This window comes from Nyctereutes procyonoides, unplaced genomic scaffold (genome assembly GCF_905146905.1).
Source record: "Nyctereutes procyonoides isolate TBG_1078 unplaced genomic scaffold, NYPRO_anot_genome, whole genome shotgun sequence".
Classification (NCBI taxonomy): domain Eukaryota; kingdom Metazoa; phylum Chordata; class Mammalia; order Carnivora; family Canidae; genus Nyctereutes; species Nyctereutes procyonoides.
In genome coordinates this window covers 19,144,654-19,163,686 of record NW_026575047.1, presented here as the reverse complement: position 1 = coordinate 19,163,686, position 19,033 = coordinate 19,144,654, and the positions used below count along the sequence as shown (strand labels likewise).

The window sequence follows — 19,033 nt, the reverse complement described above, 5'->3', positions numbered from 1 at the left end:
TCATATTCACTGTTTTAGAGATTTTGCCCTCACTCCTTCCTTTTTTTTTTTAAATATTTTATTTTTTTTAATTTTTTGTATTTATTTATGATAGTCACAAAGAGAGAGAGAGAGGCAGAGACATAGGCAGAGGGAGAAGCAGGCTCCATGCACCAGGAGCCCAACATGGGATTCGATCCCGGGTCTCCAGGATCGCGCCCCGGGCCAAAGGCAGGCGCTAAACCACTGCACCACCTGGGTTTCCCTCACTCCTTCCTTATCAGGATCAAAAAAGTAGTGCACACTGGGTCCCATCATTTAAATTTTTCCTTTGTTAAATTTATGGTATTCAAACAATTAAACTATCCTCAAGTGAGTATTCATTCCAATGATAACACTGAAACCTAGACTGAATCTAGTGGAGGGAAACCAAGATGAGGAAAAAAATTAAGTCACAGATACAAGATAACAGATCAATAGTGGTCATCTCTAAATGTCATGTTGAAAAAAATGTTCTCTTTTTTTTATAATTCACTACGTAACTCAAATTTCTATCAAAGCACAAACTATTTTTTCCCTCAAATGTATATTTATTTTAGAAAGAGAAGAGAGGAACAGAGGGAGAGAATCTTTTTTTTTTCCACCTTTGCACAAGTAATTTTATTATCTCCTGTGGGGAGGGAGAGAATCTTAAGCAGGCTCCATGCCCAGCATGGAGGAGCCCAACATGGAGACTTGATCCCCACGACCCTGAGATCATGACATGAGCCAAAATCAATAGTCGGATGCTTAACTGACTGAGCCACCCATGCGCCCCCAAACTACTTTTATAATAGGAAAAAAAGAATCAACCAGCTAAAAAGGTAAACAACCAAAACGTCCCCTTGATGGTTGGATGGATAACATGGCATATATGAACACTGACTACAATTTAATCTTAAAAAAGAATGAAATTCAGATATATGCTGTAATATGGATAAACTAAATACAAAAGGACAAATATTGTGTGATTCCACTTAATTGAGGTATGTAATCAAATTCATACAGAAAAAGTAGAACAATGGTTACAGAGCTGGGGCATGGAGTAGGGGAAGTTACTGTTTAATTAGGTAAGATGAAAAAGTTCTGGAGGTGGATAGTGCTGATGATTGCATATGACTATATTCAATACCACTGAATGACACACTTAGAAATGGTTAAAATGGTAAATTTTATGTTATGTGTATTTTACAACAATTTAAAAAAATCAAATGGGTACTATGAGAAAATAGATGTACATAAGATACAGAATAAGAGACACTCCAACTAAGAGATGATCCCAATGCACCCTGGAACTTCCATTACTATGCCTATTCTTAAATGGGAAAAAAACCAATAGACTGAATGAATTCCAGAACATTTTCTGAGTCACTGCTATCAGATGCTCAAGGACACTCAAGGAGCCACAGAAAATGCAAAGACGTATAATACATGATCCTTCACCTCATTAATTGGTATTGTACTTGAGTTGGTACCATAGTTGACCCTCAAACAGTATGGGTTTGAACTGCATTGGTCAACTTATATATGGATTTTTTTGATACAGTATAGTACTATAAATGGATTTCCTCTTTATGATTTTAGTATTTTTTCTCTAGCTTTTATTATAAAAATAAAGTATACAATATATATACAAAATATATGTTAACTGACTTTGTTATTGGTAAGGTTTCTGGATGACAATAGGCTACTAGTAGTTAAGATTTTGGGGAGTCAAAAGTTATATGTGGATTCCTAAGGCACAGGGAAGTCAGTGCACCTAACCTCTGCATTGTTCACAAAGGCAATTGTATATAAATTATATAAAATGTTAGTGAAAGAGTAGAGGAACAATTTAATGGATACAGCTTAACATGAAAGGTGATACTTTACCTAGAACTCAAAAAGAATCTAGAATTTTAAGTGATACAGATAATGACTCCAATGAAAATGAGAGAAAAGTATGAAATAGTAAGCAACGTCTACAAACAGCAAATAGTCTAGATTGGAAAATGAGATCTATGTTTCGGGTAGAGGTGGTAAAAAATTAGAATCGAAAAGACAACTTGGGTCAGGCTGTAGGAGGTTTTAAATGCCCAGCTAAGGAGTTTAGACTTTATTAACAAAGAAAGAAAAACATCAAAACTGCACCTTAGGAATATTTACAAAACAGCACTGCAAGGAATGAATAGGAATGGCAAAGATGGATTAAATTAATAGACAAAACAGGAACATAATAAAGCTGAATTAGCCTAAAGTGATAATAGCAAAATTAAAGACATAAAGGAAGCTATTCAGTGAGAAAGTTTAGGTTAGGTCTTCTTGTTATACATGATCTAGGGCATTCCATTTCCTCTTTTAATATTTCTCTGTTGCGATTATTTGTTCATGAATTTTTTTCCTGCTAGAATGTGAGCTCCATGAAAGGACAGTATAAGTCTTATTTATTGCTACATTGGCACATAATACTCAAATAACTATTGAATGGATTCAGAATATACTCTTCCCTAAAAAACAACAACAACAACAAAAAAAAAAAAAACTTTTTCGAGGCAAGTAAGAAATTTGTATAAGGATTCTCTAAATTTGGGAACATTGCAAATTTTTCCAGACCTAGAATTTAAGCCATTGTCAGATGAAAATCCTATTCCTGTCTATAGCCATTACTAGATGCTTCTGAGTAAGCTTGCTTTTCATTCTAATTCCAGAAGCAAACCATCTGCCATTACCTGAAATCTTGTCCATACTAAATTCATAAGACAACAATTCAAAAAGCTGTAATCTTAATAAGCACTAAAATATAAATCAAATGGGAAAAAAAAATTTTAGAAGTTCATGCACAAAAAATAGGCTTACAATACCTTAGGGGGATTAAATGGATATGTTTCTGGTATTTTTATCTCTAGCTGATATCTTCCTCCTAAAAAATGGGGAAAACAGAAAGTTAAGAAGGCTACTCACCCCAAATATGTGAAGCCAAACATAGTGAAATAGCTTTTCAAACCATGTACTATTTTATATTCAATTACAACAAATTCATTTAAAAGTTGAAATTCAAAAAGTAAATAATAAAAACACTAGTTTTTCATTTAGAAGTCATTTAAAACATATAGCCATTTTACACAACTATATTAGTTTATCAGTGAATAACAGAGCTAGAGATAGATGAATACATTAAATCCAAAGACAATGCAATGCGTCACTGGGACAATTAATACAGGTTCCATCTCCTTGTTTCCTCTAATTCACACTGAGAAGAGTCGCTAAGTAACAGAAAATACAGAAAGAATAAAAAGACATAAAGAACACAAAAAGTATAAAGGCATAGATGGTACAGAAAAAAAGTAATATGGTTATGTCATAAACTGGAAAAATCTACTTCTAGCTCATTTCTCTCAAATACAAAAATGCCTCCAAACTTTTAACTTGTGCCCAAAATTAAAGGCCAACACTACTTGTTAAAATTTTTAAAATAAAGTTCAACAATACCAGGTAGGCATAAAGATAAAAACAAAACAAAACAAAACCAAAAAACCCTATTATCATCCTCTCAACAGATATACAAAAAGAAACACTTTACAAAGAGGTTGTTTTTGGGGATCCCTGGGTGGCTCAGCAGTTTAGCGCCTGCCTTCGGCCCAGGGCGTGATCCTGGAGTCCCAGGATCGAGTCCCGCATCAGGTTCCCTGCATGGAACCTGCTTCTTCCCCTGCCTGTGTCTCTGCCTCTCTCTCTCTCATGAATAAATAAATAAAATCCTTAAAAAACAAAAACAAAGAGGCTGTTCTTGCCAATAATATGTAAAGAGAAGGCAACATTCTGTTTTGAAGTTATCTTGAGCAACTAACAGCCAAATACATATTTTTAAAGAAGTTTATCTAGCATCCCGTAACTGGGTAATTCAAGGGGAAGATAACTGTCACTCAGGGAAACTCTGAAGGGGAAAGTCTTCCATTGGATGAGAGGGTGGATTTGAATTCTAACTTCAAGGAACCTTCCAATCCTAAGATTTTATGATTCATTAACATAGAATACACACTATTCCAAAACGGAACAAATAAAACTGTCCTACTGAAACACATATGAAACTATGCCTAGGATTTGCTTCAAAATAATAAAGGGATGGATGAGATCAAAGACTGGCCTTAAGGTGATAGCTATTGATGAGCACACCAAAGATTCATTATACCATTTGTCTTCTATATATAACACTTTCCATAATAAAAGTAAAATAAAATAAAAGTATGCATTAGCATTAACTTCATAATTTCATAATTCAACTCTCACTATATCCTGGGTTCTCTCAAATCCACCTCCCTCCATTGTTAGGAATACATGAATGTGGACCTGGGAGAAAAACAAAAGAACAATTCACTTGGTACCACTTTTTTCAAGCCCTTTTTGGTTCCAATTCTTATTTTCTTGCTAATTCTTTTTAATGGTATCCCACAATGACTGATGCATGAGTTGAACTAGATGCCTAAATCAGAGCATACAGCAATAGTGAAATCAAAATAAAGGAAAGTAGGAAAAGAAAAAAAGGAAAGGAAAGGAAAGGAAAAGGAAAAGGAAAAGGAAAAGGAAAAGGAAAAGGAAAAGGAAAAGGAAAAGGAAAAGGAAAGAAGGAAGGAAGAGGTAAAAGAATACCGGAGAAAATTTTGTGTATATGGATACACCTGTTTTTGTTTAGAGTTATAACTGCTAGCTTCAAATAGAAGTTTGGCCTAAGTAATACATAGGTTCTTTTTCCTTTCTAAGAATCTTACTTTTTCTGATAAATTCTAAGATTACTGTCTCTATAAACTTTCATATAAAGTTCTTCCTTCTTGGATGCTCAAAACAATTTCTTGTTAGCAGTGTGAGAGTCCAGAGATACTATCTAAGTAATGTTGGACCCTAGAGTCCCCCCAATCCTATTTTTGCTCCACATGCTATTAATACCATCAATCAATATGCTCTATCTTGCCTTATTATCTGACAACTCTCAATATATAACCACTGTAACATTAACCATAGCATTATTTGATATATATATATATATACACATCAGAGCAACACAACTAAGAGAGCTTTATAACTACATTACTCATAAGTTTTCACTATAAATCATTTCTTTTTAAAGAATAGCTTTTTAATATTAAAAATTAATAATCTTTAACTTCATCTAAAAAGAAGATAGGGAAGGGATGGAATTTTTTAAAATATCTATTCCATAAATTCAAAACAACTGTTAGGAAGAAAGGTTCAAGAACTAAACTGTTCCTTTGCCACTATTATAGCAAAAGAAGAAAATAGATTTAAGTATAGTATGTGCAATATGGTAATTTTAACATGGGTGTTCTACTTTTCAATTTGATTACTTGTAACACACATAAAATAGTTTCCTCATTAGTTAATAATTATAAACAGTTTAACATTACACATGGAAACACTTGCCTTGGCTATGAGATTTAAAAAAACAACAAAAAATTTCTCAAAAACTAGCAAGAACCCGCAATAAATATCAAATACTTCTCATGTTCATGTTTCAAAAAAAAGTACCTTAGTTTATGCCCTTCAATAGTGCTTTTCCTAAATAAAATGAACTTCTCAACAATCATTTTATTTATGATAAAAAGAGTATGATTTATACTCAAAAAGCATATTGAAACTAGGCTTATCAAAACAAAAACAATTAGTATTATCAAACATTAATATCTTATTTAGTGGTAGCAGCAGAAATAAACACTTAAATATTACCAAACTTGTTTCTAATTAATAAAGAATACAGTACATTTATAACTCAATTATCAAAAAAAAACTCAATTATCTTTCAAATGAGTACTATCCAATTTTTAAAAATTTGTCTACATTTCTGCCTACCTAGCTTTAGTTCAGGAGGTGCTTTGTTTATAAATACAGTTTGCTGAAAGAGTCCTAGAATGATAATGCTACTGCCATACTGTCTTTTAAAAATACATCTAAACAACCTAAAAAAGATTCAAGAATATTCATAATGCCTGCTTTTAAGAAGTTAGTGTATCATTCCATACACTATCTACTACTAAGCACTTGATTTTTATTAGATAACAAAAGATCTTTTTTTCCATCTAATGAATTGTCAAAAGGACTAAGTGAACAGCAGCCATCAAAGTATCCAGACAAGGCCTGGCATATAGGAGGCACTCAATAAACAATATAATACTAAAGGATTTCAAGAAATGGTTCATATGAACTATAAAACAGTAAATACAATTTTATCATTTAAGATTTAGTAGAATATGCTAAAGACGTTCTAGGATCTTTAAAAATTTAAATGAAAACAAAGATATTCTAGAATGTTGGGTTTTTCTGATAACTTTTATCTGTTCATTATAGAATTATAGAACCACCTCAGAGTAGACATAACCACCATTTCCAATATTCAGTCAATCCTCATTTATTCAGAAGCAGAGTAATTGGAAACATTGGCTTTGAAGTCAAAGGCTATTAGGACTCAAATTCCAGCTGTGCCACTTAGATGTGTGACCTTAAACAAGACACTTAATTTCTCTGATCTTAAATTTCTTCATCTATGAATCAGTGATAACTACTTACCTCATAAAATTTAAGGATTCAATGAGAAAACGCATATAAAGCTCTATTACCACAAATTCTGTTATTATGATTTCTACTAAGCATATATTTGAATGCCTATTATAGGCAAGAACCTTGGTTATGCTACATAACCCAAAATTACAATAATATTCATTACTGAAGATTTGCCTAATGAGGAAATAAAAAGCTATAAAGCTTGTTTCTATATCTTACCACCCAATTAGTCTAAAGTAGCTACAAACTTAGTTTGTGAACACAAAGTTCAACAAAGTTGCCTCCTTTCTTTTCTCGGTCTTAAAACAATAACTCAAAGCTTTCCTGAATAAAGAAAATTAAATATCTGGAATATAGCCTGTGTGAAGACATATGAATGAATGAAATGCTAAATGACAAACAAGGGAGAGGAGCTTTAAAAAAAAAATTTATCAGAAATTTAAGGCAAGGTTTGTTATAGATACCATATGAAGGGTAACTGAGCATCTATATAGTCCATATATTTGAGGCTTAACATGCTAGATGTTTTCTACTGCTAAATTCTAACCTGTATAACTGTAACTTGGCTCCACTAAATCTATATTGGGGAAAGAAAAAAAATCAGCTAAAATTCAGTAAGAAAAATCCATCTATATAAATATCTAAATTTATTATTTAAATGTTGTAATATCCTAAGCCAAATGAAGTTATCTTCCATGTAGTTTATAGATGCTTAAGATTATTCTGATTTAATGTTTCAGATAAGTTCTAATACGCACAATATTTTGATACAGAAAAAAGTACTTGCCTTCATATGGTGTGTCTGGAGGTCCTGCTATTTCTCCTCTTAATTCTGTAAAATTCTCATCTACAAGATCTACTTTAATTTGATTTTTGCTCGTCTTAAAAATAAACAGAAAATAAATGTTAGTTATATCAGCAAGAAAAAAGCCTATTTTAAAGTATTATCTATAAAAAATTTTGAAACCCCCTCTTTAATAAACTTGATTTTCTGCTCTAGTAAAAATAATAGCCTGTGCTTTTCTAGAATTTAATTAGCCAGTTTTAAGAATATTTAAAACAAAAAAACTAACAAATTTTCACTTCATTGTTTTTAATGAAATAACACCACTTTGAACACAATGGCTTGTTAACTTTATTAGAATGTTTAGAAAAAAATAGCAGACACCTATTTTATATTTGCCAACTTCATGTAAGTTAGGTCCAAAGTGATAAGACTATTCATCTGCAGATGAACACTGCTATACTATACCCCCATATTACATGAGTTCTATCCATATAAACAGTGAGTTCTATCCATATAAACAGAAAACTCAGGATCATTAAAAGTCATTTAGGGTATAAGCTCTCACTTAAACTGCAACAACTTGGCTGTTCTGGTTAACTGAAATACTATTCCATTCACCCAGATGGTGAAAACTCTAAGCATCTAATTTCCTTTTCCATAAAAAATTACTAAAGCCTAAATGCCTCACTAGAATCATCTAATGCCTTCTTCAATTTAAGTTGCTTAGTTTAAACTTTTTAGTTACTTCAGTGGCAACTACCTACTTTTCAAAACAGACTTATTTTAAATTTATCTACATCTATTTATTTTGCAATTTACATATCTCAAAGTCCTTTCACATCTACAGTATCATTTCAATTTCTCAATCCATTCTGAGTCAATGGTGACCTTAAATGATTTAGAAAAATCTCCAGAGGGATTCACGTTAACGTTCAAAAGTACCTGTCTACAAACGAGCTCTCCACTTACATTATCTAATCTATACTAGTACCTTACTGGTCCAAGTCTATATTCCTAATATGGTAAATTTTCTCTCTCAATGGTTAAAAACCTAAGTCCTTAATTTACAAGTTACGTTTTCATTTTTTTGGTTAGGATTTCATATTTTTACCTAAGTAACACAATATAACCACTCTTATGATAAAAAGCCTTGCAATATTTCAAGAGTAAACTTTTTGCTTTCAAACCTACCTTCTTAAGCTTGCTTACTGGATGTACAATGTAAGAATTACTGTTTTAAGGTCCTTGGCTTCCTCCCCCCAAGCCTCCAACAAGAAGATAGCATTTTACATTTTCTCTACTAGTTTGTATTAATACAGAATGTTAAGAACTGAAAACATATATCTTAAAACCCAAGTTTTAAAGATTTCATGACTTCTAATTAATCTTTTAATGACATAAGATTAAAAACTTATTTTATGCACTTAAAATATTCTAATTAGTAGGTTTATTTCATAACCTTTTACATTTGGGATTGTTTTTCATATTTTTCTGAAGTTAGTTTTGCCCCCAAACTAAAATTAATTACAAATCGACACATGAAAAACTTTTTCCTGTGCTCTCAAAAATCATTATCACCTTTGGTATTTGTGGTGGAGGATGAAATATACAATTTTACCAACAATAAATACGTTTCCAGTATGCACAGGAATGAAAAATGTTAAAATGAAAATCAGAGGCATCACACTTTCACGGACCAAGTAAGAAGCCCCAAGTAGAACTACAGGACTTCCATTTCTCCCCTGAAAGTTCTAAGTAAAACTAGAGTAATCGATCTTGCAAATCATCAATGCCTTCAAAGTTCTTTATAGGTTCCCACAATACCCACTTTCCAAAAGTACATAACCCTAAAATGTGAAGATAGTAAAGGATGATTAATGTTTTGGGGAGGAAAAGAAGAGATAAGAGAAATAAGAGAAGCTGCCTTCCAGATTGCCCCCAATTCTTGAGTTAGTAAAATGCTAAATAAACAATTATTAATTTTATTAGTATTCCTCTGTCCTTATTTCTGTCACTACCTCCAAATTATAATTTGAGAAAAATAGGTCTTTTTTTTTCCTCTAGAGAAAGCACACTATTAGTGTATGAAAAATGTACTAAATTAGCTAAAAAAAACACAATCACCATGATGAATCCATTATAAAGAAGAATCCTATATGGTCTAGAGTAGGGCCTTTATCTGCAGATAACCAAAGATAAAAAGAAAATGGAAAGTTAAAAACAGATTTTTCACAGCTTAATTTTTCTATCACACAATTATCCTTTATTATCTTCACAGTTTAACATCCAATTACTCCATAATACAAAATTCTGTTCCCAGTGCCCAAACTACCTTAAAATCCCACTTAAGACCAAGAACTGTAAGGAATATAATGAAAAATGGCAAGAGATGTGACAGTATTTTAAAAAGTATGGCCTTTGAAGTTAGATGGGAGTTGAATCCAAGTTGTCACTTACTTGTGGCATTAATTTAGGTAAGTCACATAACATCTCTCAATTTTATTACTGTAAAATGAGAATACAAATCTCAAATTTAAATGAGAATCTTCTGGAAAGAAGCAGCATAGTTACCCTTTCTCTAATAATATTAGTTACAAAAACCTTTGATTTCAAAGCCCTATTTTAGAAATTTCTTTTCACAGCTCTGTTTCCAGTATAAGAAGGAAATGTTATTCCTAAAAATAAATAACAAAACAATGTGTTATTCATTTTAATGACCAGGAACACTATGGCTTTGGTATGAAACCTTGAAGAACTGTGTTACACATTTTTTGTGAGGACAGCTACAAAATTGCTTTTCTATACTTTCTTCTCCCAACTCAACTAAACACACAGTGGGGCCTCTGGTAGTCCTGGTTTTTCTGATGTTCCTTTGTGGCTCCAATGTGTTTCTAACATGTAAAAGGAAAAGAGATGAATAGAAGCTACAGTTCCTAGTAAAATTTTTAAATGGACTATTAAAATGTAATACAAAATATGCAAAATAGCACATAAGATCACACCTAATCTGAATTTGGTAAATTAGCATTACTGCCAATAAGCAATAGTGTGGAATTTAAAGCAATTCTAATAGATTTCCAAGGCCACGGCACATCTCTTGGTGAATTGACATCATCATCACAAAATTCTTTCAAATTCCTTGAGTATACTATATGCCAGAAAGAAATCTCAAGTGTTGAAGTCAACAAAACTAAGTCCTTGCCCACTTAGAGCTTACATTCTAGTGAGAAAAACTAAAAACTAAAAGATTTCATCATAAAAGCGCTAAGTACATTGTTACTTAACCTGTTTAAACTTACATGTGACCTCAAGAAAGTTAACTAACAACTATGAAACTCAGTTTCATCCTCTATCAACTGGGGATTATAATAGTACTTACTATATAACTTACTATATACAGTTCCAGGGGGACTTTAATGAATACAGTATATAAAACAGTATATAATAAATGCTGAATGTATAGTGGTCATTTAACATTGGAATATGTTGACTTTTGACAATGATGTAGGAGCAGAAAACTTCCACCTAAAGCAAATATTGGTGGTGGTTGTTTTTTAAGGAGCCCTTGTCACATTATTCTCACGTGTATTTATTCTGTAAAATTTATTATAAAACAAAATTTCAATCTAAATTTCAGATAGACAAATATAACTCTGAATTACCCCTAACATTACAGAACATTCTCACATTCTCATATGCTATAAAGAAACTATTGGTTTGTTTCCCAGTCAAATCACAAGAACCAAAATTTAGGAGCACTGTTTATCAGTATCATGCAAATAAATGTGAAATTCAATTCTCCCTAAAATTTGCTGAAAATGCAGATGAAAAGGTTTAATAGTTGCCATTGTTTTCCCCGAATTTAATATGAATGACTTATTTTCCCCTACTAAGGCCCCTCAGGGCCTTATAAGAAAGATTCCCTTATAGGATTTCCCTTTTAAGAAAGATTTCCACCTTCCAAGCAGTTAATAATATTTAAAAAAAAAAAATTCTGAAGGTTAGGGCATGTCACAAATCCAAAGCAGGCTGACATGGAAACTGAGAGTAGAAGGAAACTGAAGCCATGGGGAACATTTACGACATTCACTAAATACAAGTTCTAGATCGGTTCTAACAGATAGCTAATATGAGCCACAAAATTATCTACTAATCACACTAAAAAGAATAACTAGCAATCAAAATAAAATTTCCTGAGATATTTTCATTTTGTAAAAAGCTCACGTCTTCAAAATCCAGTGTTTAATTTACAAATCATATTCACATTTCAATTTGGATTACCCACATTACATGTGTTCAAAAGCCACATGTGATATTCAAATTCACAGATATAGAAAGTAAATTATTGGCTGTTAAGAAAGGAGAGGGAAGGGAGAGATGGGAAGGATCTGTTAATGGGCATGAGAATTATTTTAGGGGAGATGAAATGTTCCGAAATTACACAGTGGTAAGAGTTGCACAACTTTGTGTGTGAATATACTAATGACTGCTGAATTGTACATTCTAAAAAATCAAGAACAATTTTTAAAAACTTGAAAAAAAATCACATGTGGCTAGTGGCTACAGTATTGGACAAGTACAGCTATAGAGAACCAGGAAATAACAGCCTTTCCAATTAAAACAGTCATTAAAATTTTATTTTTTGGACTTCTGTCCTCATATTTCAGACAATATTTAATTCAGAATAATTAAAGTTCTGAACATATTAATCCCATGAATATTTACTGAGTACTCATACTATTCACAAGGTTGTAGCATTTAATAGAATGCTACAAACAAAAATAAAGGAGTATACTTCTGGTTTCCAATCCAACATGTAAAAACTTAGAAATCATCACTCCCATCCACAAAAGAAAGAAGCTAAACACACTGGAAATCATCTCTTCTAAAATCCATCAGAGAATTGAAGCCACAGGACAAAATGCTGACCCCAAATCATGGATACACAATGGGCAGAAAATAAAACTCAAACTTACCAGGGCAAAAGCTCACAAGTATGAAGCATTACCCAGGCAGGAAAGCCTAAACTGTAATTGACAAACTGCTGGAGGCACAGTCTGGATGAATTTGAGACTGAAAAACTCTCAAGGGGGCTTCCTGCTTTTGTTCAGTTTTTATATCCAGGATCCCTACTGGTTCTCACAGTGAAAATCAGAAGAAAATGCCCTCATGCTCCTAGCAGGGGGAAGGTAAAGAAGCCATTTTGAAATAAACCTAGAGTTTTCTGATTTCCAAGGCCTGTCCTCAAGAGAAACTTCCGACTGGGGTCTTAACCTATCTAACCAACCTGAGGGAAGAGAAGTACCCTATTCCAAACCCCTCTAGTCTTCCAGTATTATATGAGGGGGAGGGAGAATGAGAAGCACTTTTGAAGGTCACAGCTTAGGGGTGTAGACTCCCTAAAACACTAAGACCCAATTACAGGACTACAGAATGCTTCCCCTCCTCAAGCCACCACTTCAATAGGCCTCCTGTGTAATAACAGGGGATTACAGCTCAAAGAACCACATGTCTCAGGCCTGACTTAAGATGTCTCTAAGGAGCCTCAGAGGCAACAGGGAAGACAAAAACAAGAGCATCAGAGATTTTGGATTCTGATATATACAGCAAACAGTAAAAAGAGACTAATCCTCCCTGGACAGATAGACATAAAGTCTCACACCAAAGGCCTATTTATTTACTTCAGTTCCTTTTACTCATGACATCATGTATGGCTTTGGCTTTAAAAAAAAAAAAATTAAGGCATACTAAAAAACAAAACCACAGAAAAAGACTCAGAAGGTAGAAATGCTAGAATTAGACTAAAAATTTAAACTATGGTTAATATGCTAAGTGCCATTAAGGAAAAAGCTGACAACATCCAAATCAAATGGGTAATGTTAGCAGAGAGATGGTAACTCCAAGAAGGAATTAAAAGAACATGCTAGATAATTTTTAAAAATATGGTAACAGAAATTAGAAATGCTTTTGATGGGCTTATTAGTAAGTGAACACAAAAAAAAATGAGTCCGTAAGTTAGAAAAAATGTCAATAGAAACTCTAAAAACCGTAATCAAAGGAAAAACAAATGAAAAAGATAGAATAGAATCTCCAAGGGATGCCTGGGTGGCTCAGTGGCTGAGCATCTGCCTTCAGCTCAGGGCATGATCCTAGAGTCCAGGGATCGAGTCCCACATGGGGCTCCCTGCATGGAGCCTGCTTCTCTCTCTGCTTATGTCTCTGTGAGTCTCTCATGAAATAAATAAATAAAATCTTAAAAAAAAAAAAACCCACACAATATGATACACAGATCTATCAGAATGGCTACTATCAAAAAAACGGAAAATAACAAGTGTTGACATAGATGTGGAGAGACCGGGACCTTGTGCACTACTGGTGGGAATGTGAAACAGTGCAGCCACAGTGGAAAACAGTATGTTGTCCATCAAAAAATTGAAAACAGGGGCACCTGAGTAGCTCAGTCGGTTGAGTGTCTGCCTTTGGCTCAGGTCATGATCCCAGCATCCTGGAATCAGGCCCCACATTCGGCTTCCTGCTCAGAAGGGAGTGTGCTTCTCCCTCTCCCTCTGCCACTCCCACCCCCCCCCCCCCGCTTGTGCTCTCTTACTTTCAGTCAAATGAATAAACAAAATCTTTTTTAAAAAATGAAAATGGACTGACCATGTGATCAAGCAATTCCACTTCCAAGTGCATGCTCAAAAAGTAGGGTCTCAAATAATCTGCACACTCATTTCATGGCAGCACTATTCAAAACAGCCAAAGGGGCGGGGCGGTGAAGCTGGGTGGCTCTCAGTTAAGCGTCTGACTCTTGATTTTGGCTCAGGTCATGATCTTAGGGTCCTGGGATCAAGCCCCACACTGTGTCCCACACTTGGCACGGAGTCTGCTTGAGGATTCCCTCTCTCCCTCTCCCCCACCAAAATAAATAAATCTTTTAAAAAAATCCTTCAAGTATATATCAGTGTAACAATGGAGTTTCAGAGGTGTCTCGGTGGCTCAATCGTTTAAGCATCCAATTCCTGATTTTGGCTCCGGTCACAATCTCAGGGTTGTGAGATCGACCCCACATTGGGCTCCATATTCAACAGGGAGTCTGCTTGAGATTCTTGCTCTCCCTTTCCCTCTGCCCCCTCCCTCTCTAAAATAAATAAACAATTTTTAAAAAATGGAATATCAAAATACATAAGGCAGTAAGAACAAAACTGTAATGAGAGGGTGCCTGGGTAGCTCAGTCAGTTAAACGTCTGCCTTTGGCTCAGCGCATGATCTGAGAGTCCTGGGATCAAGTCTCACATCAGGCTCCAGCTCAGTGGGGAGTCTGCTTCTCCCTCTACCCATTCATTCCCTCTGCTTATGCTTTCTCATGCTTTGTCAAATAAATAAGACCCTAAAAAAAAAAAACTATAATGAGAAACAGATGAATCCACTACTATCGTCAAACTTTAACATCTCTCTACCACTATTTAATACATCCAGCAGGCAGGCATAGATGGATTAATCAACAACCACTAAACTGAACCTAATGTACATCTACAGACTACTTATGCAACAGCAGCAGAACATACACTCTTCTCAAGTTTACAGAGAACATTCACTAGACCATACTCTGAGCCATAAAGCACAAATTCAAAAGAACAAGAATCACAGAAAGTATACTTTTAGACCACAATGGAATTATGTTGGAAATCAGGGACACCTGGCTGGCTCAAACAGTAGAGCATGCAACTCTTGATCTCAGGTTTGTGAGCTCAAGCCCCACACTGGTTGTAGAAATTACTTAAAAATATTTTAAAAATAAATAAAAATAAAATACATATCGGGGCACCTGGGTGGCTCAGTGGTGGAGCATCTGCTTTTGGCTCAGGTCATGATCCCAGGGTTCTGGGATTGAGTCCCACCCACATCAGGCTCCTCGCAGGGAGACTGCTTCTCCCCTCTGCCTATTATCTCTGCCTCTCATGAATAAACAAAATCTTAAAAAAAAGAAAAAGAAAAAGAAAAAACTAGAAATCAATGATGCAAAAAGAACTAGAAAACCTCAAAACACTTGGAGATTAAACAACACGCTTCTAAATAACACATATGTCAGAGAAGACATCTTAATAGAAATTTTAAAATATTCTGAACTAAATGAAACAAAAAGACAACTTATCAAAATCTACAGGATGTGATAAGAATAGTACTTTGAGGGAGATTCACATTGAATGCATATTAGAAAAAAGTCAAAATTAATAATCTAAGATTCCACCTATGAAACCAGAAACGGAACAAATTATAAACAAAGTAAAAGGAAAATAATTTAAAAGGTGGAGCAATGAAAATGAGAAAAATTAAACTGAATTCAATTAAACTGAAAATAATAGAAAAGCCAACTAAACCAAAAATTGGTTCTTTGAAATAATCAACTAAATTGATAAACCTCTAGACAGACTAAGAAAAAAGAGAGAAAACACAAATTACTAAATACCACAAATGAGAGACCCATCTCCACTAATCTCACAGACATTAAAAGGACAAGGTAATATTGCAAACAACACTATGCTCACAAATCTGATAACCTAAGAAGTGAACGGATTCCTTAATAGACACAATCTGCCAAAACTGAAGACAGACTATCTGAATAGACTAAATAGGATTATATGTATTAAGGAAATTGAATCAATAATGAATAACTTTGGGGCACCTGGGTGGCTCAGTGGATGAGCATCTGCCTTCTGCTTAGGGCGTGATCCCAGAGTCCCGGGATGGAGTCCCACATCAGGCTCTCTGCATGGAGCCTGCTTCTCCTCCCTCTTTCTATGATTCTGCCTCTCTCTCTCTGTCTGTCTCTCATGAATAAAAAAATAAAATCTTTAAAAAAAATGAATAACTTTACAGAAGAAAAAGCACCGGCCACAGATACTGTTAATGATGAATTCTACCAAATATTTAAAGAAGAAATTATGCCAATTCTCTACCTCTTATAATCTCTTTTGTAAGGTAGAAGCAAAGCAGGAAGTATTTCCTAACTCATTCTATGAGGCCAGTATTATCCAAATACCAAAACCAAACACACACATGACAAGTACAGACCAGGGTCTCTCATGAACATGTCTGCAAAAATCCTCAAAAAAAATTAGCGACTTTACTCCAACAATGAAGAGAATCATATGGTCGGTCACCCTTGAACAACATGGGGGTCAAGGATGCCAATACCCTGCAGAGTTAGGTATCTGCATGTAACTTTGGATGCCCCCCAAAACTTAAGTATTAATAATAGCCCACTACTGACCAGAAGCCTTACTAGTAACACAATCAATAAACACTTAATTTGCATGTTACATGCATTAATGCTGTATTCTTATGATAAAGTAAGCTAGACAAAATACTAACAAGGCCAAAAGGGAGAGAAAATACATTCACACCACTGTATTATATTTGTCAAAAATGCATAAGAGAATCTGTGCAATTCAACTCTGTGTTGTTCAAGGGTCAATTGTATATCATGACAAGTGGAATTTATCCTGGGTATACATGCTGGCTCAATGTTCAAAAAATCAATTAACATAACCCAATCACATCAACAGATGCAGAAAAAGAATTTTTTCTTTTACAACAAAAACCACACAATCACATCAATAGATGCAGAAAAAGAATTTCACAAAATCCAAAACCCATGCACAAAAACACTCTACACACTTGAAATAGAATAGAACTTTCTTAACTTGATAAGTAGTATTTACAAAAAAACCTTACAGCTAACATACTCAATGGTGAGAAACTCAAAGCTTTCTCAGTTAAGATCAGGTATAAGGCAAGGATATCCCCTCTTACCACTCCTTTTCAAAATTACACTAGTTCTAGCTACTGCAATAAGAAAACGTATACAAGCTGAGGAAGAAAAAATAAAACTTTGTTTGCAAATGACACCTTTGTAGGAATCTGGAAAACATGACAAAAGTTAATTCTAAGAATAAGCAATTACAGGAAGGTTGCAGGATACAAGGTAAACATATGAAAGTCAACCATTTTCTTATATATCAGCAATGAACAATTGGAATTTAACATTAAAACACAATAGTATTTAACATTAGCACCAAAAGGGCAGCCTGGGTGGTTCAGCGGTTTAAACACAATACTATTTAACTTTAGCACCAACAGGGCAGCCTGGGTGGTTCAGCAGTTCAGCACCATCTTCAGCCCAGGGCGTGATCCTGGAGACCCGGGATCAATCCCCACATCAGGCTCCCTGCACGGAGCCTGCTTCTCCTTCTGCCTGTGTCTCTGTCATTCTCTCTCATGAATAAATGAAATCTTAAAAACAAAAAACAAAAAACCAACAAGCCAATATACTGAGGTATATAAATCTAACAAAATATGTGCAAGAACTATATGAAGAAAAGTTACAAAGCTCTGCTGAATGATATCAAAGAACTAAAAAAAATGGAGGAGTGAGCTTCAAGATTTACAGTAAAGCTACAGTAATCAAAAAATGATATTGGCCAAAGAACAAAGGGATCCATGAAACAGAATAGACAACCCATAAATAGACCCACATAAATATAATACAGTCAACTTGACAAAAGAACAAAGGAAATACAACAGAGCACTGTCTTTTCAACAAATATTTCTGAAACCAGATACACACATGCAAAAAAAAAAAAAAGAGAGAGAGAACCTAGACACAAACCTTACAACACCCCTCACGAAAATTAACTCAAAATGGATTAGAGGGGCAGCCCCAGTGACACAGTGGTTTAGCGCCACCTTTGGCCCAGGGCCTGATCCTGGAGACCCGAGATCGAGTCCCACATTGGGCTCCCTGCTTCTCCCTCTGCCTGTGTCTCTGCCTCTCTCTCTGTGTCTCTCTTGTGAATAAATAAAATCTTAAAAAAATGGATTAGAGATGTAAATGTAAAATACGGAAGTAAAAAACTAGAAAAGAGCAAAGGGGGAAATCTAGATAAACTTGATATACCTATGACTTTTTAGATATAATACCAAGGTACAATCCATGAAAGAAAGAAGTGGTAAGTAGAACTTCATTAAAATAAAAAACTACTCTGCAAAGGACAGTTTTGTCGCGAGAATAATGAAAAAAGGGACTGTGAGAAAATATCTGCAAAAGACGTATCTGATAAAGGACTATTACTCAAAAAACACAAAGAATTCATAAAACTGAATAAGAAGACAACACAATTAAAAAATGAGCTTAACAGACATCTGAACAAACAAGATATAAAGATTGCAAATAAGCATATGAAAAGATGGTCCACTTCATATGCCATGGGGGAAATGCAAATTAAAACAATGAGATACTGGGGCAGCCCGGTGGCTCAGCGGTTTAGCACCGCCTTCAGCCCAGGGCATGATCCTGGGGACAGGAGATCAAATCCCGCACCGGGCTCCCTGCATGGAGCTTCTCCTTCTGCCTGTGTCTCTGCCTCTCTCTCTCTCTCTCTCTCTCTCTCTCTGTGTGTCTCATGAATGGATAAATAAAATCCTTAAAAAAAAAAAATACCACTATTAGAATAGCCAAAATCTGGACCAAATGCTGGCAAGAATATGGAGCAGCAGAAACTCTCAATCAATGCTGGTGGGAGTACAAAATTATGCTGTCACTTTGGAAAACTGAGTTGTGGTTTCTTTCAGAACATACAAAAAAAAAAAAAAGAACTAAACATACTCTTTACCATATGA

General features: G+C 34.4%; 1 protein-coding gene across 3 annotated transcripts in view; it reads right to left on the bottom strand.

Annotated features, from left to right (window-relative positions):
• Positions 1-19,033, bottom strand: part of UBE2K (ubiquitin conjugating enzyme E2 K) — a 63,621-nt gene that overhangs the window by 22,352 nt on the left and 22,236 nt on the right. The window contains exons 2-3 of one of the 3 annotated variants that reach the window (XM_055326547.1): positions 7,355-7,448; positions 2,859-2,917 (exon numbers count right to left, since the gene is read on the bottom strand). The exons of 1 other annotated variant lie outside the window; for it this stretch is intronic. In XM_055326547.1, coding sequence (XP_055182522.1) covers positions 2,859-2,917; positions 7,355-7,448 — 153 coding nt within the window. The remainder of the gene's footprint in view (positions 1-2,858; positions 2,918-7,354; positions 7,449-19,033) is intronic. One more of the 3 variants, XM_055326549.1, reaches the window with a different exon arrangement.